The sequence below is a fragment of the Pteropus medius genome, unplaced genomic scaffold (assembly GCF_902729225.1).
Source record: "Pteropus medius unplaced genomic scaffold, Ma_sr-lr_union100, whole genome shotgun sequence".
Taxonomy (NCBI): domain Eukaryota; kingdom Metazoa; phylum Chordata; class Mammalia; order Chiroptera; family Pteropodidae; genus Pteropus; species Pteropus medius.
The window spans coordinates 31,267,667-31,294,177 of NW_024354500.1; the positions used below are offsets into that span (position 1 = coordinate 31,267,667).

The 26,511-nt window shown below is 40.8% G+C and overlaps 1 protein-coding gene across 3 annotated transcripts in view; it reads left to right on the forward strand.

Moving 5' to 3' along the window:
• The window catches only part of ELOVL5 (ELOVL fatty acid elongase 5), a 68,438-nt gene extending 45,435 nt beyond the window's left edge, over positions 1 to 23,003 (forward strand). For all 3 annotated transcript variants that reach the window (XM_039853125.1, XM_039853126.1, XM_039853124.1), the window contains 6 exons: positions 505 to 692; positions 14,443 to 14,520; positions 15,400 to 15,571; positions 17,252 to 17,376; positions 19,626 to 19,760; positions 21,117 to 23,003. In XM_039853125.1, coding sequence (XP_039709059.1) covers positions 505 to 692; positions 14,443 to 14,520; positions 15,400 to 15,571; positions 17,252 to 17,376; positions 19,626 to 19,760; positions 21,117 to 21,260 — 842 coding nt within the window. In that variant the 3' untranslated portion in view covers positions 21,261 to 23,003. The remainder of the gene's footprint in view (positions 1 to 504; positions 693 to 14,442; positions 14,521 to 15,399; positions 15,572 to 17,251; positions 17,377 to 19,625; positions 19,761 to 21,116) is intronic.
• The last annotated feature ends 3,508 nt before the right edge of the window (positions 23,004 to 26,511 follow it).

Consider the following 26,511-nt stretch of genomic DNA (forward strand, 5'->3'; position numbering starts at 1 on the left):
CTATGCTGTCGACCATTGCACTCATAGCAGATGCTGCCTATCTATTCATTGACTATCATTAAGCTGGCTAAACGGCACATTTTCTCTAAGTCTGCACGTGCTGGGAGGACTTCAAGGTTCAAAGACTGCCATTTCTAGGGTTTCATTATCCCATGAATAATTTAACAAATCTGGTTAATAAATCCAGTTAATGGAAAATTTAGCTTTCCCCTTTTTTTCCATAAGATTTGTTGGAAAAGATTTTTTAAATTTACTCTTTATTAATGCACTTAGCAAAAATCATGAGTAATATACACATTGTTGTTCAGAACATGTAACAAGGAGAGCATGTAAGAAGGAGCTTCACTTTGTATGATATAGATTGAAAACTCATGCTACTTCTTCTGTTGATTCTAGGTAACTATTATAAAATTGTGGTTAGAAAAAATATTTTTTAACGTTTGAAAAATGTGGTGATTTTTATATCTAACTTACTAATCACTAATATCTTTTATTATTTTCCAGACACCAGAGTAAAAGGATGGTTCCTTCTGGACAATTATATACCTACTTTTATCTGTTCCATCATATATTTACTAATTGTGTGGCTGGGACCAAAATACATGAAGAACAGGCAGCCGTTCTCTTGCCGGGGGATTTTAGTGGTGTATAACCTTGGACTCACATTGCTGTCACTTTATATGTTCTATGAGGTAGGTCAGAGGTTAACATGGGCTTGCTTCCCCTCACTTAACTTTATTCATATCACAGTTCTGAATTGTGTCTCTAAATGAAGAAAGGTAGCTGGGTGGAATGGGGAGAAAACTAGAAGAGCAAGGACTTAATGCACTTTGGGTATGCTTTAAAATTTATTTTTTCAAAATACTAGAGTTTGTGCGACTATGCCTTCTAGACTAACATAGAAAAGCCTTTGCTATTGATTCTTTTTTTACGTTTCGTATTGTATTCAGAGTTAAAATAAATATTTTGGAAATACTCTTATACAAGCAAAATACAGATTAGAAAATGAACAAAACACGAAAAACAGATTTGTGAGCATTTTATTATTAAGTGTTTAATAAAATGATTCCCGTTTGGGGTAGAGAGGAAGGAAGTGAGTGGTACTTGTGTTTTTACGTTTGTGGTAAGTCAGCCTCTCTATCCTGATCTGATAACTGTAAATAGCTTTGAGATTTGACAAGTTATTTTTCAAAAACTAAGAAGAGTGGATAGTGAGATCTGTGTTTAGGGTTTGAATGGCCTGTGTAAGTTCAGGCCCAGTTGTTTCTTCTATATAACTGGAATATTGAAAACCACATTTGATGATCTCAAAAGCAAATGTTGTAGCTTAAATAAAAATGAAAGAATCAATACTATGTCCTCCCTGTTTTGCACAATACTGTAATATGGCCTTTGAAGCTGAAGGTGGGGAGGAAAGCTGCCCTCCTGTGGTAAGCACAGTCTGTGTGCATTTTTAGGGGAAGGACTCTACCTTTCAGGCTTACAATACCAAACTATTGCTAGTCTCTGGGATGGAGAATTAAGCCATACATAAAATGAACGCTTTAAGCAGTCCTACTTAGGTTTTTAACCTTTTATTGTGGCTTTAATTCTCCAACGAGTAGTAAAGAAGATAGGGGGAAATGGGGAAGGAGAGAGATCAATATGAATCTTAAAATTAATATTTAGAAGAATGAATAAATTTTCCATCAGCCTCAGGCTATGATGATGTGGCTGCGTATGAGGGTGGATAGGGTTGTACAAGCTTTTGGAAAACATTGTATTTGATTGTCAGAGGTATTGCAGCTATGGGAGAGCTGTGTCTTATTCTCCCACATACGTTTCATAAACCGCAGTAGAGGTTTTGTGACTAGAATGGTAGATGCTACTATCTTAACTTTTATGTTTGACACTCTAAAATGCTTACAGCTCCTTTTTTGCTTTTTTTTCTGTCCTATTCTAGAACGAAGGCAGTTTAATTAGCCTCCAAGGTGGATATGGCAGGACTGGAGGCAGGGGCAGTACACAGGAGTGACTCCTGGGCCCAGCATTGTGCACATCTGTGTTCAAGGGACAAATTGAGGCAAGCTGTCAGGTTTTTCAGAGTGAACTGTTTACTTTCCCGTAATCGATAGGTGATATAGCCATTTCCTTTAAAAAGCTTTTATAGAGTTTATTATTACATATAGCAATATTCTAGAGGAAAAATATTTAAGATTATTTAATCTTATAGAACTTAAGCATCTGCCTTGTATGTTTCTCAAGCCCTAAAGATCTAGCTAGCTATAACTACATAATTTAACCTCTCAGGTAATTTCTTGGTAAAGAGAGGACAAAAACTATATGAATCGCTGCTATCTATCTATCTATCTATCTATCTATCTATCTATCTATCTATATAACTATATAACTATCTATATAACTATATATATGAATGAGTAAATTTAAGGGTTCTGAAAGCATTATAATAAGCAGTATAAATTGTCTTCAGCTTGGTGAGAACAATAGAAAGCATTGAGCAGTGCCTAAGCACTGAATATAGAGATTTAAGAACTATACAGAGAAGGAAAATAACATTTTTAACTCACAATTTAGAGTACATAGAGATGTAATAAATAAGGAGGCAATAATTCCTTAAATTAAGTTGATAAACTCTACCCAGATCAGATATATCTGAGTCAAAAATAAGCTGTGATACTTCAAGTTAAATAATATTTACATTTGATGTTTCTGACTTTTTTTCTTGTACTTACATAAACTCATCAGTAATACCATTACAAGATATCGTTTGTCAAGTTTTTAATTTCATTTTAGCTACTAGTTTTTCTTTTTTTTACTTAGCATTTATACTCTAGTGAGTACTGAAACATGGGAGGGCAGTCATGGATTTGCGCAACAACAAACTAAGGTTTTCATGGAGCCCAGTTGGGCCCCTCATTTTCAAAGAAATGTCCATAGTTGGAGTCATATGCCTGTGGTCACACAATTGGCACGGTCATGATTATTAGTTTTTATTTACCCTCCTGCTTATCTACATATTTGGATCTGTGAAGAGTTTTTAAAACAAATATGTAGTCACTGATTTTTTTGTTTATTTAATCCTGTGGCATGCAGTCACGGCTGCTGTGGCAAGTTCTAGGTTAAGACAAATAAAATTAATTGTAACTAAAGGACACAAGGAGAAATACTGAAAGAAGGAAGGTAAAAAGAAAAGTGGGGAGAGTAGCTGAAACTTTAAAATTGCTAGAAGAAAAAAAGTAAATAAACAACATGTTTAAAATTGTGTAACTGAGTTTAAAATGTAGAAAGAACACAGGCTTGTTCATAGTTTATGCTATTAGTAGGAAGAAAACTAAAAGGAGAGATATGGCATTACTTCTAATTATCTCGGTTATTTAGTGTTTAATTTCCGGACAAAGGTCATAGATCCTTGATTAGAAGTATATTTGAACAGTGGGATGTTTTAGATTGAAAGTTTAGGATTTTATGGCAAGACTTTTAGCTTTTGCTTGTTAAATTAGGTGTTGTCTAAGATCACAGTCAATGGTGAAGGCTCAGAAATAAAATTTCGGATTATAGAAGAGAGAACTTAGTTTGCATTAAGCTTTGTAAAACTGCCCTCAGAGTAAACATAAAAATCTTGCGTTCCTTTCTATCCCCAGAGATTTAGGGCATATTTCATCTGAATAGATACCCCACTGTTTTTTCTAACTATCCCCTTGTTCCCAAGCCTCAGATTGGGAATCCACATCCACCCGTCACAAAACTGTGGCTTTTCCTCATTGTGCAGCATATACCTAGGCTGGACTCCACTTTCCCCTGGCTCACCAGCGAGCTCTTTGAGCTGTTTCTAACTCCTTTGTGTTAATACATCAATCATGGGGTTCCCACTTAGGCAGCTGCTCTGTCTTGGTGTGGAACCATTTTGGTGTGTCCGCTCTTCTCTTCTGTGCCTCTGGCTCTTACCACTCTAAGCAGAGAGGATCTAGTGCCTCTGTTTTTATGGTCCAAGAGGGAATGTCCCTGTTGATCAGCTTGCTCCCATGCACTGATCTGGGGACTCATCAGTAGCTTCTGGGGAAAACCAGGTTGCTATTGCACAGTCCCATGTGGCTTTGTACTGAGCCAACTCCTCGCCTGTTTCCTCAGGAGGAGATACTTTGAGCCTTCTTAGTCTGACCATTATGCCCAGCTCTATTCAAGCCCGCCAGCAGCACACTCTCATTCTGTGTTCTCTACCCCTTAAAAACTGTCTCTTCCTTTCTGACCTAAGTCTATCTTGGTTTAACTACCTGAATCTTACTTTTGAGGACTCTATGCAGGATTCAGCTCCTCAGTGAAGTCGTGAGAGGACTTAGCTCCAGAACAGTGATTTTCCAGCATAGTTTGCCTCCCTATTCCCAAGGAACAGGACACATTCCTTTCCTTTAAGTGCTCTGGTGAATATGCCCTCTAGCATCTTCTCACTGAAATCACTGGCTCACAGGATGGCTGTCATTATAATGTATCTTCCACATTTTTTTTCTCCATCGTTAGTGTCTTCCACCAAATGTGTCCCCAGCATTAGGATAGAAAAAAGCAAAGCCAGAACCAAGGGTGTACTTTATTTAACAAAGATAAATCACAGATTACAAACAAGATTATTTATTGAGTCTTTGCGTATGTTTATTCCCTTGCATTTAGAACAGTGTCGTGAATGTGAGAGAATTCTCTCAAACATTTAGCACATTTAAAATGTAATTTTAAAACAATGATTGGCAGTTAACTACATGGATAGATGGATCTGGATTGGCATAGATCCAAAACTTATTCTCTTTCCCTTTGCAATTTTTATTTTAAATTCAAAATATGGGGAAAAATTACACAAATTATATCTATGCATTTAACAAATATTGACATTACTGGTTTTAATTTTTTTTTTTTTTAATTACAAAATGCCTTTAAAGTATAGCCCCTTTCCAAATGTAACTTTTTTCTAAAGTTCATATGTTTCTTCTCTGGATATATTTTTATGTTTTTACTACATATGTATGTATACATGACAGTATATTTTGAGGTGAACCCATGTTGAATCTTAAGAATTTAATTTTTTTTTAAAAAAGGGATTTAATTCATTAAGTTTAATTTCTCTGTTATTTTAATGTTAAAACTTCTTACACCCTTTTATCCATTTTTGTTTGGGTGGATATGTAGCTTCCCAATGAACAGTTGAATTGACTGTTCTTGGACACATCTCCTTGTACAAATGTAATTAGGTTTTTTTGGTTGTTGGGTTTTGTTTGTTTTGTTTGTTTTTACTTTTTACCAGATATATGCATAGGAGTTTAATGACAATCTCTTGCTTTTCAGTGGTGAAATGTAATCCCTTTTCATTTAGCATAACTGTTATTTTAGAATAATTTCTATTTTTATATGTGTATGTGTTTTTCTTTGCCCTTTATTCTTTCTGTTGAATTTTTATATTATTTCTTTTTTCATTTTACTGATTTAAAAGTTATTCATTCTGTTATTTAAGTAGTTACCCATAGGTTTTTAACATGAATTCTTGACTTAATAAAGTCTAAAGTGAATTACTATTTCTGTTCTACTCAACTATATAAGGATCTTAGAAGATTTCATCTCTGATCCCCCATCTTCTATGTTATTGGTGGCAATTGTTCCACCTTTTTGTAAGGTTCTAAACAATCATTATTGCAATCAGTGCTTACTGATTTTTATGCTCACTACTGATCTGTGAAATTTATTTTTCCTTTGCGGTTCAGTTTTCTTCTTGCAAATTATTTCTTTTCTGAGAAGGGTAAACTAAGTCTCTGTCTGACATCATTTTACTTGTCTTTATGCTTGAATAGTATTTTAGCAGGGCATAAAATTTTAGATTAATAGTTATATTTTCTCAGCACTTTAAAGATTTATTCCAGAGAAGTCTGGAATAAATGCAGTCCATTTTTGTTCATTTGTAGGTAATCTTTTTCTTTCCAGTTATTTGTGTTTAAAAATAAAACAATAGTGTGCCTCGGTAGTTATCCATTTTTATTTATCTCATTCAGGACTTGTGTGCCCTCAATCTGAAAACTTTTGTTTTAAAAATTTAGGAAAGTAGTCGGGCATCATCTCCTTGACTATGGCCCCTCTTCCTCCCTCTCCATTATCTCCTAGATCTCCTATTAAACATGTGTCAGACACTCTGACTCCACGGTTTCTCTTTTTTACTTTTTGCATCTCTATATCTCCTGCATTCTTCTGATTTACTCATTTTCACTTGTGTCTAATCTGTTTCATCTATTTCATTCACTCTTAGCTTCAATGACTATATATCTTTTATTTCTAAAAGTTTACTGCTTATTCTTTTTTTCATTCCATAACATGGAAACATTGTTTTTTTCCCCTTTATGATAATAGATAGGACAGTGATCTCCAAACTTAGCCATTTGATATATTGTATGTATATGTATGTGTGTGTGTGTGTGTATATATATATATTACTTTTTAAAATAGTCTTTAAAAAGTTTTCTTCCAACTACATCTGTGAGGTCATGCCTCGGAATAAATATTAAATCTGTGTTAAATTTCTTTACCTTTTTTAAAACAAAAACAGAATGGTTTGTCAGATGTCCTGTGTGAGTCTCCCAAACTAGTATCACTGGGGTCATCTCAGGGAAATGTGTCTTCCCCAAATAAAAGATTTTAAAAGGACTTGAATGTAAGCTAACTTCCTCTTTTCTGAATAATTTTTTTGGAGGAAACCTCACCTTATAGTTAGGCTTCAGTGATGCTGGAGTTTTTTTGGTGTGTTTCATGTGGCATTTCTCTTGTTTATGTCAACAGTGAAGGAGTCGGTTCTGCTTTTGTTCAGCTTGCGCATTGCCAGAACCAGATGTCTGTATTTTTTTCTTTGAATCTTTTGAAGATTTCTCATGCTGCTTTATTGGAAAGATGAAAGAACCCAAGCATTTGATGAGATGGGTATCTTTCTCATGCTTTCTAACCTCTCTGTAATTGTGGAGTAAATGCTGCTGAAGCTTCTCCCCTGAAAGGCACCTGACAGGCGTTCCTCCCTGGGTTCGGGCTTTGAAGGGCCTCAGCAGAACCACAGAGCAGTTGCTTTGGAAACATTATATTCTAAACTGCCTTGTTTTTCTTTCCCTTCAGGCTTTCCTAAAATAGATACGTTATTGTGGGAAAATAGGATTTGGAAAAACACTTAACAGATCTGGCAGTAGATTATTGGATTTTATTTTTAAAAATTATTTTCTTTACCAAAATACTTTGATAAAGATATTTACTATTCTGCTTTTTCCCATTTAACCAGAGGTACAAGAAGTTAAAACATCTGGTGAGATTAATACTTGTAAGAAAAGCCTGCGCATTGGCTAAAATATTTCTTACTCTTAGATCCTTTACAACTGAATGTTTTTGCTTGGAAAGAAACCTCTCAGGAAGTGGAAGCTCCTACTCTGTTACTTGCCCCTCAGTTTATCTGGCACTGCCCTGAAAGAATGCCGTACGATGGGGCAAATTGAGAGAAGGGTGCGTCCCAGACAGACTTCCGCTCACCTCTCACACCCAGGGGAAGAGGAAGGGATGCCTTCCGATAGAGAGGCAGCTTTGGGGTTGGTCCAAAGCCTGGCCTGTCTTCTCTAAACTGACCCTGCAGACCTTTGGTAACATGGCTTGCAGCTGGTGTAACAAGGAGCATGTCACTCTACAGTCTTCAACCAAAGCAGACTTAGTCTGCAAAGTCAATAAGTAGGCTGGCGATCTCGCTTTAAATTATGTAGAGGGTGCTCTGGCTGGGGCTTCTGTACACACATAGAAGCAGCACCACTTCAGACCTAGTCATGGGCCTTCGGTCATGGGAAGCAGAAATAGTGAATGTCTGGCTAGAATCATAGCAAAGATTTATATAGTGCCTGCCTTATGCCAGGTACTGGGCTAACTCATTTAGTGTTCGTTGGACTATTGCTATCCCCTTTCTGCAGAGGGATAGCTCTGGGGTGGACCTGGGATCCACGTCTGTGCTCTAAATCATTGGACCAGTACTGCCTCAAAATGCTAAGTCTTAGCTTGAGGTTTCTCTCTCCTAGCCACTAACACCCCTGTGAAATATAAAACGAGTGTTTCTTACTGGATATGTGGAAGCAAACTACTTGAAACTACCTCCCAGGAGGCCTGAATAGCAGAGGGCCGGACCTAGAGTCCAGGGAGAAGTGCCAGACATACCTGTTTCAAATTGGGCTGAGGACAAACTGTTTCTTTGTGCTTTTCCTAAAGACTTCTTTAGTGTACATAGCCCATCCTTATGACTTAACCAGGGGTGTTCCATTCAGTTGTAACCCAAGGGTGTTCCTGGTCATAAGAAGAAATAAACACTTTTGGAGGTCATGGGTGTGATAGTGTCTTAATGGGCATCCATATGCTCAGAATGTGAAAGATTTGAAATTCATAACCACATGCTTTGACCTGACCCTATTCCATAATGGCACTGCTGAGATTGGCCAGCTAAACCCTAGAGGGAATAAATAGTTTTAATTTTGGAGTAGCTGATGGTTAATTTTAAACCAAACATCTGGCGAAATAAAGATACAGTTAAAAGTCTACTTTTCCACAGAATTCATCATGGATAGAGTATCCATATGCTCTTACTAAAGGTTCAGAAATAGACAAAGAAGGTGAAAGGAGTTAGGAACTGCTTTTGAGATTGCATTTGGACTGAGAATCAGGATTCCTGGGTGCTAGTCCCACCAGTGCCTCCAAGAAGCTGTGTGACCTCGGGCCACCCTACCACTTCTCATCTCTGTTTCCTTATTGAAACTGTGAGCTTCTACTAGTTCTATAAAGTACACACTTGGGGTTCACACAGAAATCACCAAAAGTTGTGAAAATATCAACCCTAAACACATTTTGATGGATTGCTCAGAAGTGTTCCTCGATACGCTTGAATGCCAGTATGAGTAGTCTCTGTTCTCATTGTCTTTCATTCCATTTCTGGTTAAGGGGTAATAGCCACACAGCTCATAAGCCCTTATCACTAAAGGCAGCCAGCCCCTTTTGGAAAAGGGTTATGTTGTTACTCTGATATCTTGGGACGTTGGGGTGAATAATTGATAAGGGCCACCCAGGATATTTTTCTGCTTATTCTTTGTTTCATACGACTTTGTTTTCTTGAACTGCTTAGGTACCATTCCAGAAGGTGCCATGGAAGCAGTTATGCTAAAGGTTATATACCTCATTGGTGGTTAAATGTGGTGTTAGAAAAGTCAGCTCTCACCATTAGAAATGATTCACCCCATGAACTGCATCATCCAGACGCAGCTGCGATGCTCGCCTGACTTTTCTTCTTTAAATGAAAAGGTGCAGAAAACCACCTTTGGTTATTGAATTTGTCTCCTAACAAGAGAAGAAATCTTCTCTCTCAGCTTGAATTTTATTTAGCTCTTCACCTGCTTCTGGACTAATTAAAGTTTGCTTTACTCCAAGGAAGGAGAAAGCACATATGGTTTACAGTGGTGCTGTTTGTATCTTGATTGGAAAAAGCCACGCAGGATAAGTAATGCTCCTTCGGAGTAGCTGGTGGTATTGGAAACCGTCCAGGTAGTGGAGAGCTGTTCATGGCGGCCCTCTCTTCCCATGGAACACAGTCCTGCCCTCTTTGGGGCTGATTCCCAGAAGCCCCGTGTAAAGAGAACTGTCCTTTCTTTCAGCCTCCTGGGCCCTCTCTCCTTGTGGCACCTGTAGTACTCTGATGAATTTCCAGGGACTGACCAAAACCGCTCTTCGGAAAGAAGGCAAGCCTGAGCCCTGAAGGGAAACAGTGGCTGAGGCGTCTTTGGCTAGAGCGTTATCCCCTCTCCTGAAGTACTCGTGGGGCTGGAGGGAAGGCCAGCCTCCGCGTTGAAAGCCTCTGGGATCTGTTACTCAGAGGCTGTACTCTTCTGACAGGGGAATGGAGGAAACAGGACCCTGATGCTGGCCCATTTCATGGAAGATTGTTGGGAGTCTTATATGAATAAACCTTAACTCAGGTGCTTGGTCCTTGTATATTAAATTATTCTATCCCTTCTGAAGCCAAGAATATTTAAGAGTTGAACTTTCTATGTCATCAATATGACATTTGGTGAAGACCGGTTTGCATCTAGTGAACAAAATTCAGAGGAATATTGTCATATTCAAGCCTCATTAAAAGGCTTTCTTGTGTTTCAATTGCTCCATTTGCAAAACATAAATAAAGCTCTTTTTTTTCTGCAAATAAAACATTAGGCCTAGATTTGAGGAACAAAGGCAGCACCTTGAGCTCTTTGTCATTAGTTTAGCAAATATTTATTCAGCACCTCTTGTGTACAGGTGCCCGTGCTGGATTCTGTGGATGAGGGAACGACAGTCACCACTTCCTAGAGCTTAACAAAGGGCTTTAAACAGAGCACTTGAGGAAGTAAGTATGAGTCATGGCAGGGTGAGCTTGGAGAAAGGAGAACAGACTTCAGACCGGAGTGCTCAAGGGAGCAGTCATCAAGATATTGAATTTGAACTTTGAAGGATAGATAGGATTTTAAGAGCTGGAGGTGGAGGTACGTGGTTGCAGAGAGCATTCCAGCTAAAGGAAAACTGGAATGGTCATTGCTAACATTTACGTGCTTATCCTGTGCACCAGGTTGGATAAGATAGGCAATACACACTTCAGCTCATTAACTTCTCAGCCTTAAGAGGCAGGAGTATTGTTTTTATCCTATTTAGAGAGTGAGGAAACTGCCATCTAAAGAGATTGAAATACCTTACCCAAGATCACCTAGTTAAATGTGGGAAAGCTAGAATTTAGCTTTGTTCTGGCCAGCACCCAAACCTTGCTCTGCCCCGTGGTCACTGTGTAGTGGTTACAGAAAGGCATGCTTGAAGAACAGAAGTGGGTCCTGTCTGACTGCTGTTAAGGGAGGCGTGAAAGATCACTTTAAAGGAACATTATAGAAGAATGTGTGTACCTGAATACTGTGCCTAGGATTTAGGGTTTCGTTCTGAAGTCAAGGATGAGTCCCTGAAGGGTTTTAAACACAAAATTCTATAGTTTGAGAGGCACAGGGGCCCAAGAAGTGCTGAGTGGCAGCAGCGATTGATAAAGTGAGAGTTGTAGTGAAGCCTGGTGGGGCTCATGCAGGACCCCTTTATACAAGGTAGAGACACATGGTGGACTCAGGGCAGTGAGGTGACCCTGAATGAGCAGCTTCCAGTTTATGTACCTGCTTTATGCTTTCGTATTGAGCAAGCTCACTGCCCAAGACCTGGGTCTGAGTTCTTTAGCCACCAAACACAGGTATTTTAAGACAGGTTTTAGCTTTTTTTTTTAATGTGGGGAAAGGCAAATGGAATTTTAGGTTAATTAAGCTTGAAGAGTTGAGGCAATCCCACCTGGATTCCTTCTGAAAGACTTTTTTAAATAAAGGAGGCATGCATCGGAGAGTACCTTCTCTTAGGGTTAACAGACCCCTTAGTCTGCGCCCACCCTTGAGGTTGGGGCATCTGTGGGATTACAGGGAAGAATTCCCATCTTCTTCCCCAGAGAAGTCCTTTGCTTTCCCCCACCCCTGCCAAGGTAGACATTCATGAACGCAGTCATCCATACCTCTGCACACACACATATACCAGCCGTCCTATGCTAAAACTGGCAAAAGAAAACTAATTCAGGGTGTCTTGGGACACCATAAACCAAAATAGCAGCTGGAAAACAGTGATGGTAGGTCGTAGAATTTTAGATTAATAAGATGATAAAATTTCAAAAAACATATAAGAACAATCATGTTAGTAAATTTTGAATTTTGCCACATATAGCTGTTGTCTTAAATAAAAGTGTATTTTAAATTGTACAAATTTATCTTTATGAAAACTTGACTGTGTCGTTCTTATTCTCATTTGCGGTAGTTCTCTGAAAATTTCATCAAGAACCATCAGTTCCCTTTTTGTACCCTCCAGCCACAGAAGATAATTCATCCATTCCCTCTTAGGGTAGAGGAAGAGCAGCGAACATTGTGCCAATGCAGCACTTCCTTCTCTCCGCCTCAGGTCACCTGAGGACATGCACACCAGCACCCCACCCACCTCCAACCACACTTTGGACTCGGGCTTTTTGTCTTGATTCTTGGAACTTCTAACAGGTCTGCATGTGGTCTGCTTAACTGGCCACGACTTTAGAGAGTGATATATGACTTAAAAGATAACATACTTTCTAATGGGTGCTGGCCTTTCAAAGAGCAGATAGTATAGTTTGTGCGCGGCCTGTTTTCAAGAAGACATTGTCAAAAATTAGGACAGAACCTTTAGAGATATTTAGTCCAACCTCATCTTTTTACAGGAAAAACAACCAAAGCCTAAGGGAATTAGCAGCTTGCCTCAGCGCTGGGCCTAGATGGAGACAGTTGCCTGACCAGCCCTGCTTCCTAATCCAGGGTGCTTTTCATGATTAAATGATGCCTCCCCTCATGTGTATTTTAAATCCTTGTGCCGGCCTTTGGCCATGTTAACTCTTAATGCTTTTTTATGTATAGATGATGACAAAGCAGAAGGAAAACAACAAAAAGGAAGTTCATAGAAGAACTGTCAGGTTCTAGGGTGTTTAGTGTAAGTACAGTGGCTACACCCACTGTCTGCATTTATTTCTGAGGTCAGACTGGGTAGAGGTTTAACAATTTTGTCTTCAGACCCATGTAGTCCTTTGCTCTTCCCTGAAGGAGTCTGGGTTGCTCAGCCAGCTAAACTGTGTTCGCGGCAGGGGGATGGGGATGGGGAGGCAGGGAAGGGAGGCTCTGGAGCCCGGATTCTCAGTTATATCTTTCTCAAGGCACCAGTAGGCGAACCATTTCTTATTTGAAGTTAACTAGCATGAAACCAGTGGTTCCCACTCCTAGTCGCACATTGAAATTACCTCGAGAGCTTGGTAAAAGGCCCCTCAAAATGCTGGTTCGTGGTCTGGGGGGAGGCCAGGCATTAGCAATTTTTAAAAGCTCACAGGTAATCATGTTAAGCAGCTAGAATGGGAGCTACCGATTTCGACCAGTAGTTCTCACACTTCAGCTGCATTAATCACCAGGAAAACAACCTGTCACACCCCTGGGCTTAACACCCAGAAGTTTCCGAGTCAGTAGGTGTCTGTTACGTAGGGCTTGAGATTTTGCGTTTCTCACAAATTCCTGGGTGATACTGATGCCACGTTATTAAATTCTCAAAGGGTCCGTGATCCAGCACTCGGAGACCCGGCCTTGATAGTCCACCCCTGAATTTTGATTCTGAAGGTCTGGGGTGGGTCTAGGAACTTGCAGGTCTTATGAGTTCCCATGTGATGCTAATGCAGGTGGACTGGGCAATGCACTTTGAGACCCAGGGCCAATCCCTTGTGTTAGATACAATGATGAGATCAGACACAAGGCAGGCCACCTCAGATTTCTCCCCATCTGGTACTGATTGGCCACCAGAGGGAAAGTCACAAGGAAAACTCTGCGTCACCCTAGGCTAATTTACTCAGACAAAGAATAGCATCTCATAGGTGTTTGTCTAGAACACAGACAGTGGACACACACAGGGTGGTCAAATGAAAGCTTCCCTCTGGACTGTTAGAGTGGGTCTTTGGGTCTCATCTAGGCCAGGTATCCTCATTGTGTGCAGACTAGCAAACTGAGGCCTCCACAGTGAACCAGTGATACTGCAGGTCTATAACCTAGAGCTTGCACCCCAATTCCGGAGTCCTTTCTGTGACACCACAGTGCCTACTCTGCTGCAGGTGAATTCTGAGAAATGGGCACAATTTCCTCAGGCTGCAGAGGTCTATTCTTGGGTCCAGGGGATGACACAGCAACGGGAAATAATGAAGATGATGGAGCTGGGCTAAATTATCCCTAGGCTTACAGCAGTGGTTCTCGAAGTGTGGTCTTTAGTCCAGCAGCATCAATATCACTCGGGGACCCCATTACAAGTGGCCTGCTACTGGATCAGAAATGCCCACCCACGATGCATGTTTTAACATGCCCTTGAGGGGATTCTGGTGCTATACAGTTCGAGAAGCAGTGACTGAGGGAAAGCCTGATTGTGACATGGTGATCTTCCCTGAGGCCACTTGAGACAGGACTGGGAGCCTGTGATTAGATTGGTAGGGCCTTGGAATTGGCAGGGCATTTGTGACAGCCTCGTGAATTGAGGAATCTGGAGGAAATCAGCTCGATAAAGAAGCATCTGTGAAGGGTGCAGCCTAGCGTGACTCCCGGGTCCACCGCTTGAGACATTGAGACTTAAGTCATTTAAACCTAAACTTTGTTCATACTCTCCTATCATTATGTTTTTCGCTCAGAGCAAACTTGCCTCAGCCAGCCTGAGGTCAACTTTTATAGATTCTGAAAATAATGAAGTTTAATTGAATATATCTTTACATGGTTCTGATGTTATTGGTGATTAGCTTCTTCTTTTTTTTTTTCTTTTTCTTTTTTTTAGTTAGTGACAGGAGTATGGGAAGGCGAATACAACTTCTTCTGTCAGGGCACACGCAGCGCAGGAGAAGCAGACATGAAGGTATTGTCTCTTATTATTTTAAGTAGTCTTTCTTTAATAAAGAAATCATATACAGAAGACAAAATGACTTATAACTTCACTGTCCTGGTAATCCCTGTTGACATTTTTAAAAGAACTTGAAAAAGTTAGGTACACACAGTATGGAAATTTGAACATGAAAGGTATAAAATGAAAATTAAAGTTTTCTTGTCTGCAAAAATCCTATTAACAGTTTCCAAGGGGGAAAATTGCATGTGTTATCAGTATTTATGCTGTATTTATATAAATGGAATCAAGAATAATGTCTTAAATGCTGTACTTGTTTCTCCAAGGTACCTTCCCGGTGCTGGTCTTTAGATTCTGACTTCCATTCTTGAGTCTTTTGAATTTTACATGAAAGTCTGCTGGCGTAAACTCAACATGGGCCGTCATTTCCTAAGAACACCTGGATGACATATTCAGTTGGGCAGGGACCTGACACTGAAAGTTCTGATTCCTTTTCTTCTTTGCCTCGTGTCCTGTCACCTGCCCCCACGCCAGCACCTGAAATCAGAAGTGCCTTTCAGGTGGCTTTTCTGTACTGATGGCTCTTCAGGTTCCTTCCAAGGAAACAAGCAGACTTCAGGGATTTGAACTTTGAGCCTCCTGCTTTGTTAGTCTTGAAGGGTGTCAGCGTCTCTTTGAAAACCTTCCCTGATGTCATTTCAACCCCACCCCCACCCCCCCGTTAAGCTCTTTGGCTAAAGCCACTCTCAGAGTGACCCGTGCACCTGACTGCTGATGGACCTTGGGAGCCAGTGGGGCACTCAGGCCTCTCCAAGGCTACCTGGGCTCCTGGGATGTTAGCAAACATATCAGAGGCAATACTGCAGAGAAACATTGATGCCCCCTTCCTCGTAGATTATCCGTGTCCTTTGGTGGTACTACTTCTCCAAACTCATAGAATTCATGGACACCTTCTTCTTCATCCTGCGTAAGAACTACCACCAGATCACAGTCCTCCACGTCTACCACCATGCCTCCATGCTGAACATCTGGTGGTTTGTGATGAACTGGGTCCCCTGCGGCCATTGTAAGTCTCATGTAGTCGGGGGGGATTTGGGGACAGGTATGAGCAAAGAGGCCAAACTGAAACTAAGGCTTTTAGAAAAGGTGCCATTTCTATAGATTTTTATCTAGGTCAAGCAATTGAACTTTGTGTCTGGGATGCTTTTAATGATAGTTTATGTGGCATAGGCACTCAATAAGCTGATGAAACATTTTTCTATTTTGGTAAATGCCCTGTGCTGATTTGGCAAAATGAGGGAAATAACTGATTCCTAGCCTGGGGCATATTAAGAAATAGGGACAATGTCTTCTGTCACAGAGGGTAGCTGTACCGGGTTATTTCTAATTCTTGTTTCTCTACAATTTGGAAGATGTTTGACGGGCAGGCCGGGAAGGTGAAGTCACACCACTGAATGAATGCCAGAGAACAAGGCTAATTAATGAAATACAGCTTTAGCTAAGTAGTGTGTTAGGAAGTCTGCATTCTAATTTAATGACCCTCATGTTCCCTGAAACGTGTTTAGCAGTATGTCTTCTGTGACAAGCACCAAAATTTGAAGAAAATCAAGAAGGGTGTGTGGGTGGTTTGGGAAAGATTGTCATCTGAAGCCTCTTAATTTTCAGAGATTAAGTTGTCACCTTCAGGTTCATCCTGAGAGTTCTAACAGATGTCCTAATTAAAATCCCTATCATCCATCACTGACATATCTGACCGAGAACTTCTGAGGCTGTTCACACGTTTTTGCCTTTGATTAATGTGGCCCATCAAGATTCACATATAGAATTTTTTCTCACCATCATGAACCTCATGGCTGCAGATTAAGTGACTTAACTTTCTAATAAAAACAGCATCTCCTTACGTTTGAAGAAGGCTTTAAATTTTCAAAGAACTTGCAAGATGACAGATTTTAACTAGTACTACTTAACCCATGAGAAACAACCAGAGAATGGACATGACTTGTCCAAGGTCTCACAGCCAGTTACTATCATAGCCAAAAGCACAAACTTATTTTCCGACCCCAGCCTTGTTCACCTCGGCATGTAGAAAAGCCAGATAGCTTTGTTTGGTTTGCCTGCTGTGGGAAAGGAGGATAGAGAGTCTAAAAAAAGAACTGGTGGTCCTACTGGAAATTAAAAATTATGTGATGAAAGATGGGTCTTTTATCTCTAAGGAACTGAACTTTCAACCGTATTATCAAAAAAAAATACATATATGGCCTCAGTACTGCAGCCCTAGGAAGTAATTAGGAGTTGACTTCAGAGGCCTCTCTAAACCTCAGCCAATGTGTAGAGACAGCCATCTTTGAACATAGTGCCCATCGGCTGTGTTCCCCAAGCCTTCACCGTAGCAATCTGAGGCACTTGGGCTTGTCAAGCAAAGCAACTGCCTCTGGGAGTGGGTGGGGATCTGGCAGCAAAGCCTTTAGGTGCCAGAGTGGAGCAGGTGGTCTCGTGGCTCCTGTGTTAGATGTCCACCTGGCAGCTACAGTTGACCCTGGGTTTAAAGCATCCCGATGGCCACCTGCCCGAGTGGAAACTGAATGCTGATTACATATCCAGGCAGCGCTGCTGCTGCAGTGTTTCCTAGCCTCTGTGCAAAAATATGTTTTTTCAGCTCTAAAAAGAATCTTGGATTTTGTTTTCTTATCTGTTATGTATAAAACACTGACGCATCCTTCTCTCCATACCTCCTCTGTTCCGGCAGCTTATTTTGGTGCCACACTTAACAGCTTCATCCATGTCCTCATGTACTCGTACTATGGTCTGTCTTCAGTCCCTTCCATGCGTCCGTACCTCTGGTGGAAGAAATACATCACGCAGGGGCAGCTGGTGAGTGACTCGGCCTCTTTCCCCAGCAGGCGCTACCAGGGGTACACAGAGCTCTTCCCTGGGGTGCTTATGCCGCCTTCCCGGCTTTATTGCTATTTAATAGCATCTAAGATGTGCCTTCCCACTTTCCTCATTTGATCCCATTAAAACTTCATGAAGTAGGCAGAGCAGAGAATTTTCTTAATTTTAATTGATGTAGAAACTGTGCCCATGGGTGTACAGCTGGTTGAGTTGCAGAACGAGCCCTGGAATCGAATTTCCTGACTTCAGGTTCAGTCCTTTGTTCTCAGTTTGTGCACAGAGCACATGTACATATGTGTGCGTATGTGTGTCTGTATATGTGTTTTCTAATTATAATAGAAAATCCAAAGTGAAAATTGTTTATCTGTGTGCCCAGGAGTTTCAGAAGATGCTGCGGAGTGGGTGTCCAGGGCGCTTGTAGCTTATTAGGCAGTGAGGATATTTGCTAAGGCAGGTACTGGGTGACCTCTCAGCCCTTGTGTAATGGAGCACCTACAGGCAAGAATAACACTTGTCTGTGCTTCAGATGACAATCCCCTTCCTGAGGTTTACCATGCCAAGGCCACCCAGCAACTGTTTGTACTTGGTGGTTATTTCACACCATCCTTTCCTTAGGCTTTCTCCAATTGTCAGTATGTTATAGATCCCTGTTCCCCCGGCTCATGAATTCTTCCATGAACTGATCATTAACGCTGTTACTGTTAATGTAAACACTGATGTTTGTTGAGTTTACTAGTGTCAGGCACTCATGCTAAGTAAGCAGTTTTAAATGAATTGTTCTAATATCCGGATTCCATGTTATTATCCCCATTTTGTAGCTGAGGATGCTGAGGCAGTAGGCCAAAGCTAGCTGACTGTGGGGCTTAGACATTAAACTCTTAGCCCTAGCCTTGCCTAATTAACATATTTTTCTAAGGAAACCAAACTGATTTAGATACCCCCCAAGTCAATTGTGATTTTTCAATATTTAAAAATAACAGTTGGGTGCGGGGGGGACCTGAGAAGAACTGAGCTACTTATGTGTTTGACATTTCATTATCACCTTTTTGCCAGTTGCTATACATTCCTTGGTAATTTTTTTCTCACCTGCCTGTGAGGAAAGATAATTGTTCTTTAACCTTCTCATTACACTTGAGAGAAGTGATGAGATTGATTTATACCACACAGCCATGGCCCTGTGGAAGCAAAATTTAAAAGAACAGAATGAGAAAGTTAATCTTCCATTAGGCTCTGCTCTTTGAGGAGGAAGATTGCACCCAGTTTGCCTCAATTTATCTTAAGGACCACTTCTAGTTGTTTATCAACCTCGAGTACTCACCTTAAAAAAGAGAGGAAGAAAAAAAGAAAAAAAACAATTCTTTATATAGAAACAGTGGTAGCTGGGCCAAAACTCCAGAGGGCAGAACCCAGCCTTCTGCTGATAGTTTCCTCTTGAAGATGCACCCTCCAGTAGCCACACCTTATTTTAACACCTTTTTCTTGTTTCTCTAAGCACTTCCACGAGCTTTTCGAGATTTACTCCTCAGAAATATTCTATGGGCTTAGCATTATATCCTGATGAGAGTTTAAATGTACTTATCAGCCTTCACCAAACCAAAAGCGTACAGGGATAAGGAATAGGAAAAGTGTCCTGTGGGACTGTACATTCTGCAGTGACATCACTGGTTCCCTTACATATACCTCATATGTTTTCTTCCTCCCTTTAAAAAAAACCTGGCATCTCTCTGTACTGTGTTCCTGAAGTTTGTGTGTGTGTTTTTTGCTTTCTTGCCTCCAGCTTCATTGAGACATAATCGACATATAACAATTGTATAAGTTTAAGGTGTACAGCGTAATTTGATAATACGTATATATTGTGACATTACTATGAAAGTTTAGTTAACACATCCATCACCACATAGTTAGTTTTTGTATGTGCATTGAGAACTTTAAGATCTACTCTCTTAGCAACCTTCAAACATACAAGATACTATTAACTATTTCCTGAATTTCAGGGAAGGTGACTTAAGCAGCTTAGAGGGGAGGAGAAGAGAACATGTAAGACAAATATAGACAAATATATAATTTGGGATAAATTTAGTGTATGCATTGTGTTCGTGGTACCTACAGAAAGGTTAATAGTGTTAATCCACGAACTTCAGGGATGCCAGGTAGAAGCCCATCGGGCATGGCATCTTGTCCGTGGGCTGTTGCCGCACTGCTCAGCTGTGTTCCCTCTCCCCCACCAGCTTCAGTTTGTGCTGACAATCATCCAGACCACCTGTGGGGTCATCTGGCCGTGTGCATTCCCTCTTGGTTGGTTATATTTCCAGATTGGATACATGATTTCTCTGATCATTCTTTTCACAAATTTCTACGTTCAGGTAAGTCTCACTCTTCTATGACAGTTGGGATTTGAGGCTTTATCAGCAAAGGCCCTCATCTGTCCCTTTAAGGGGACTCGTGGAGCCCCCGCTTTGTGCCAGGCACCGGGCTCTAATGTAGTCACAGTGTAGTGATGCCCCTGACTTCTGGAGGGCTGGGTCACTGCTAGCGTAGAAGATGCTAAATCTGTTCCAGATCTCCTGAGTTCCAGATCTTTGACCAGGGAGGCTTGGGATTTGTGTAGAAGAGCAAAACTGTCGAGTAGGCTCCTATGTTGCTTCCCTTGTGGCTTGTGGGAGACACGTGATAGGTGATTTTCAGTCAAGTCTCACAGCCTGAACTTCATGGCTAAATTAAATGTCTGAAGAAATTTCCATCACAATCTATCAGCTATGGATAGAAATCTGCCCTTTTGTTCCAGTTTCCTTACACATCCACTTCTCAAGTTTGTAGGCTCAGTTTATTTCCAAGTGCACGATATAATGCAGGTTTTTGCTCACAGAAGGGTCCATTTAGGGCAGATTATCTCCGGTGGAACCTGACCATTTTGTGGCCACTGCTGATTCCCCTGCCTCCCATCTCCCCTGGATGACGTGTGTTCCTCCTCCAGTGGGCAGTGCCTGGTTCCAGGGCAGGCACAGGAGGTCAGGAGCAAGGACAGAGGCCACAGATACAGAGGCAGTAAAGGGTGGTAGTGTTTAGCAGCTACCTGGGGCCTCAGCCACATGCCCTCTTCTTTGTGCCCACCTGTACTTTTATTCACACATACCTGGGCATGGCATATTTGAGTTGAGTTCATATACTGCTAATAGTTTGTGCTACACTTTGGGTTATTCACCATCTACAAGGAGCGGTTAAAGGAAGGACCTGACAGAGCTGACATAATGCTTAAACTGCTTTCAGTAGCATGGCACTTTGTACATAAGGCCAAAATAGTTGCTGTAGTAATGAGCAAATCTTGTAGACAAGGAAGATGAGTGGCAGGAGAGGTACTGCAGAGTGGGAGAAACCAGTTGGGCCACACAACTCCTATCCCCTGCTTTCTAGATACTGAAAGGGCAAAATAACGAAGTATAAATTCAGTTTCCTACTTAATTTTGAAAATAGTATTTGTGTTGTAGCCTATGATTCAGTGAACTTACCCTATGCTAAGCCTCAAAAAATAGAAGAGTAATTGAAACCTGTGGAAAAACAAACAAACAAACAAACAAACAAAAAAAACATTTTCATATTGCTCAACTAGTTCCTTCTTGATAGCATTTGGTCCTAAAAGGAAGCTAGGCCTAGTGTTAGGGATGCAGTTTCCCCAAAGAGCTCCCGAGTCGTATGTTCCCACCTGCCCTTGTGCATTTCAGACTTACAACAAGAAGGGGGCCTCCCGGAGGAAAGAGCACTTGAGGGACCACCAGAACGGGTCCGTGGCTGCTGTGAACGGACACACCAACAGCTTTGCTTCCCTGGAAAACAATGTGAAGCCGAGGAAGCAACGGAAGGATTGAGGTCGGAGAGTTGCAAACCTCCAAACCACGTCGTCTGATTGTAAGCACAGTATGAGTTGTGCCCGATGCTCGTTAACAGCTGCTGTAACTAGTGCGGCCTACAATAGTGTGATTCGTGTAGGACCTCTTTCATCAGTTCAAAACCCCTAGAAAATGTATACAGATTAGACAAGTAGGCGTAAGATTTTTAACATTTCTGGGCTCTCACCGACCCCCGCGCTCAGATTGCGTAGGGGACGTTATTATAGTATACGACACTGCTGTTGCCTTATTAGTTATAACATGATAGGTGCTGAATTGTGATTCACAATTTAAAAACACTGTTATCCAAACTTTTTTTTTTACTGTAGATCATGCATGTGATTGTAAATTTGTATAATGTTGTTACAGTAGAGAAACACACATGCCTTAAGATTTAAAAAGCAGGGCCCAAAGCTTATTAGTTTAAATTAGGGTATGTTTCAAGTTTTTATTCATTTTTAATAGCTCTGTTTAGAAGAATCAAAGACCGTGATTTATGAAACTAGTGTGTGACACAATTTCAAGTGACTTGTACATGTGAAATCAGAAACGGCACCTTCAGTTTTATAATATTGGCTTTAAATCAGGCAGGCTCAAACCTAGTGGAACAAACAGGCAGTTTAACTTTTTAACAGATCTTATTTTTTTATTTTGAGTGCCACTATTAATAATGTAAAAAGCGGGGGGTGGGGCTCTAAAGCAGTCTTGGTGAAACTTAAATATATATTCTTTATCTTCAAGATTTTAGGAAGTGTGTAGGATGAGTAGGCCGTTTTTAATTTCTGAAGTGCTAAATGTTTTTATACAGGAAACAAAGCCCATGTTTCTTTCCACTCTTGAGAAAGAGGAGATATACTTTTCAAGAGAAATGATTGATTATTTACCATTTGACAGAGTCCTATAGATGAGCAATAGGGAACTGGTTGCCAGGGTCCAAATATGGATTGATTTCTGTACTGCTATCTGTTTTGACACAAACTTCCTTTTAAAATGTGCCTAGTTTACCAAAATTAATAAAGGGGGAAAAGAGGACCTTCCTTTAAAAAATTTAAGGTAAAATTAAACAGATAGCTACAGCATAAGAGAACTGGGAAATTGGATTGGGTTTTTTTTTTTTTAATGTAAATGTAATAGCACCTGCAATTTTTTCTGCTTAGAATCTAAAGATTTGTTTAGAACCGCTTGTTTAAAAATAATAGACTACTCATCATAAAATCATGTCTCACATCCTTGAGGCAGTGGTCAAACAGATAAAGAGACTATATTGTGTGTGTCATTTTAAAGTGTCGGAATTTAGTCTCTGAATACCTTCTCCACTGGGGAAAAAATTATTCATTGAACCACTCATGACACATCTTAGAAGGTCATTGACAATGTATAGACTAATTGTTGGTTTGATATTTATGTAAATATCAGTTTATCATGCTTTAATTTTGCACATTCATATTATAGGGAGCCAGTTGGTTCTCTTACTAGCCTCATGGTTTTCTGTTTAGAAGGAGTCACAGCATCTGTTTACATTTACCTTATCAAATCTAGAATGTGTATATTTGTAAATGTATGTCTTCCTAGGTACTAGATTGTGAAAGTCTTTACATATTTCAAAACAAACTATAACATTCAATAGTGTGCTGTCAAAATGTGCTTCAGCTCATCTGGATATACCCATACTGTTAAATAATGTCCAAACGTTAATCATTAAAACATTTTTGATTACCTGTCTTTGCCTTTTACATTGTTTTTGTGCTCCCAATTATGAAAGACGGGAAAATCCACTTTCTTCACCTTCTAGGAACTCACCCAAATAGATACAAATAATTCAGCTTGAAAGGTTATAGTATTGCTCAGCTCACATGCAAAGGGATCCCCACGTAGTAAGATATGGTGAGAGTTCTGCCCTCATTCTTTCCTCTCTGCCTTTTCCCAGTTCTCCCAGTAAAGGTCTCAGCTCTAAGCATACTTGTTCCTTCTTGCTTCCCTCCCTCTCTTCCTTCTCTCCTTCCCTCCCTCTCCCCACACCCCAGGCTATAGAGTTACTTTCCTAACTCTAGTCCAGAGGTTCGCACATTTCTTGTTAAGAGCCATGTAGTGCACATAGTTTGCTGAACCCTTACTCTTAGAGTAATGGGGGTGCTACCTCGGTCCCAAAGCTCTTTCACTTTCTTTGCCAAAGATCATTTCATGTCACAGATCCTGGCCCCTCCTCACCTACCCTGTGGTGGACTTTCGGGTCCATCTGTGTCTAAATAGGAGGTTGACATGAATGGCCCGTCTTCTTTCCATCTAATTCATACCACACAGTCCACAGTGTAGGCTTGATCCTGACTTTTGAATGCCTTTTAGTTGTCAGTATCACCTTTAAAATGTCACCTGAAACTGCATTATTATCTGAAAAGTACAAAGGACTATTGGGGGTTTGGTGGTGACCATTAATCATATCCTTGTCTTTCCCCTCTAAGCCCTGGAACGAACTGAAAAAATAAGACATAGAAGTCAGACTAATGGAAATCAAAATAGCTTGTCTCTTACTAAGAAGACTGTTTTGGTGAAGCTAAAATCACAACGAGGCTCTCAATACCCAGGCTAATAATCCTACTGACATAAACTTTACCTGGGCTGATGCTAGCCACGACAATGGTTTATGACCTGCCTCTGTTCTGATTGTTGGTCTAGGGGTAGTAAACTGGTTGTTAAAATATTGAATATCAGCCATGGAATTTACCCACTTAAACCTACAAACTCCCTTTGCAGTGTCAGATTTTGCCCAGTGACCTTACCATGCCAAGAAAGTATGCTCAGCGGCATCTCCCAGTCCTGGCAATCAGAATGTCACTGTCCCTTCCTCAGAAAAGCGAGTGGGTAAGAAGAGTTCTCACACTTTTCCCTTTCCTGTGTGGAAGTGAGAGAATAAGTTTGCTCACCTGTGTGGAAAAGGAAGGATTTCCGTTTCCCCTCTTGTTATCAGCCTTGCCATTCTTGCCTGATTGGAACCCTACCTGTATGGCCTTCAGGCAAATGACAGTGAGAATAACATTAATACAGACATTATAGGGTTTTTATGAGAGTTAAATGGATTCTATGAAAAGCCCTTGGAACCACATCTAGCACAAAGTAAACAAAGTGTCAGCTGTTACAAGATTGTGTTCTACTCAGTCCACCTCACTGATCTCTGAATTATCAGCTATTGTTTTTCTGTTACTTCCTTGGTTGATTGTTCTAATAATCCTTTCAGGAAAGGGAAGGAAGTTAGTTTGGTATGACACTTTGTTGAATCAAAAATTGAATAGCAACTAGCAATCGTTAGGTGTCAAAATGTTCACCATCTCTATTATTCTAGATTTTACCAGAGTTTCACATTAAACTCACCATTCTGGAGTTTCTAGAATCTGATTTATTTGTTCTTTGGGAAATAGGGCAGCGTTTTCAGTCTCTAGTCTTCTATTATTCATCATTTCTCCAGAGTTCTGACAGCAGTGCCACATTCACACCCACAGATTGTTACAGTACCTGGATATATTTTTGTCTGAACTCATTTTAAACAGGTGTCTCCTACCATCCCTTCATCAGTCTTAGATTTCAAATACTAACCCGATTGTTCTTTATACTTTTAATTTGGAAAATATTGTCCCTGATGGAGAAGGTAGGAACAAACTAGTGTTTGTGCCTTTGTTTGCTCTCTGCTCTCATAGCATTGCACCACCAGCCACTAGTTCTCATTCCAGATATAGATTTGAAACTCATTTTTGTCATCCTTGACATTTTTAGGAGCTTCATCTCTTTTTTTCCAGTGTGTTTATGGCACTCACCCAGAGGGAGAAAGTTCCCAGGCCGATTTTGCCATCGTTGTGTCTGTACCCGGCTTGTGATCTAAGGTCATCAAAGACAGCTTGGGCCCCAGACTGAAAGTTGTAGGAGCAAGCAGAGTGGAACCCAGAAACTGATGATGTAGTGTTGGCAGAGATCCAATCATATGGTTGTCGGCAGTTGTTCCCTTTCTCAGCTCATCTGGACTCTTCTGAACAGCGCTTGCTGTCCTCTCTCGCCCATTTATGTTCTTGAGTTTATGTTCCTGAGACCTTTAAAGCATGTTGCCAGGTTCACTAGAAGAGTGCTTGGTACAGAGGGCTGAGCCAGGTGTATTGAGCCAGCAGGAATCTGTGAGAAATGACTTCAATACCGGCAGGAGCCTTTGCTAGTTCGGGATCAAATACACACAGAGATGACTTCGGCACAGGATGGTTTGTGTCAAGCGCCATGTGATTGATATAAATCAGCTGTAAGAGTCTGTGGAGAGAGAACTCTTCTAGCAAGGTGATTAAGAAGAGCTCTGTGAAGGAATGGGCTTAATCTGAGCCTTCAAAGGCAGTCCGGATTTTAGTAGTTGGTGGCCGAAGGTTGCCTGGGAGACAGCATTCCAGGTACAGGAGAGGGCATGAGTTAATGAGTAGAAGGCCGAGATGGTGAGACACAACACCTATCACTGAGCTATTGAATGTGTGAGAGAAACTGCTTATTTTTTTTAAATAAGCAAAGCGAGAAGAGGGTAGAATTTGGGTGTTCTTATCGATGCAATGTGTAGAACGGAGTTCCCTGGGGAAGTAGTAATTACTCCTCGAAAGACTCTTCCTTAGCTGTGCCTCCTGCCCAGACACCCTGCTGCTCTCCCTTAGCAGCTGTGCTGTGCAGGGGCAGGAAGGTGACTGTAACAAGACTTGCGACTCAAGTCTTAGTTATAAGTTGATGGGAATTATTTGTCAGACAGGCAGATTCAAAGGATGCCTCAGACCTTCTGAAAATTCCTCCTAACCAGACATGGCATTTGAAGTCTGAAAACTTGGGGCACCTGGAGAAGTATGTCATGGGTAGGATTCCATGTTGGCTTGTAAACAAAAGTTCTTAGGTGATTATGTCACACATATTACAATTTACTTTTGAGCAAATTGTATGTCTTGGCCTTGACAACATTCCCAATGAAACATGTGCCTATGTGCAGCAAACCATCAACTCCAGGTTCCAAAGACCTCGTGCCTTTCTGTTTCCCTCATGAAGTGCTACGTTGTCAGTCCTTTGGAAGGCCACATGACCAGGGGCTGATCAAGCCCTGCTGCCTGCTCACTTGTGCTGTTCATGCAGAGCTCTCGCCTCTGCTCTAGGAGTGCAGGGTAAAATGTATTTTAAGACCAAGGCCAACAGTCACACCATGCCCTTACAAGAGAGTAGTTGGAATCCA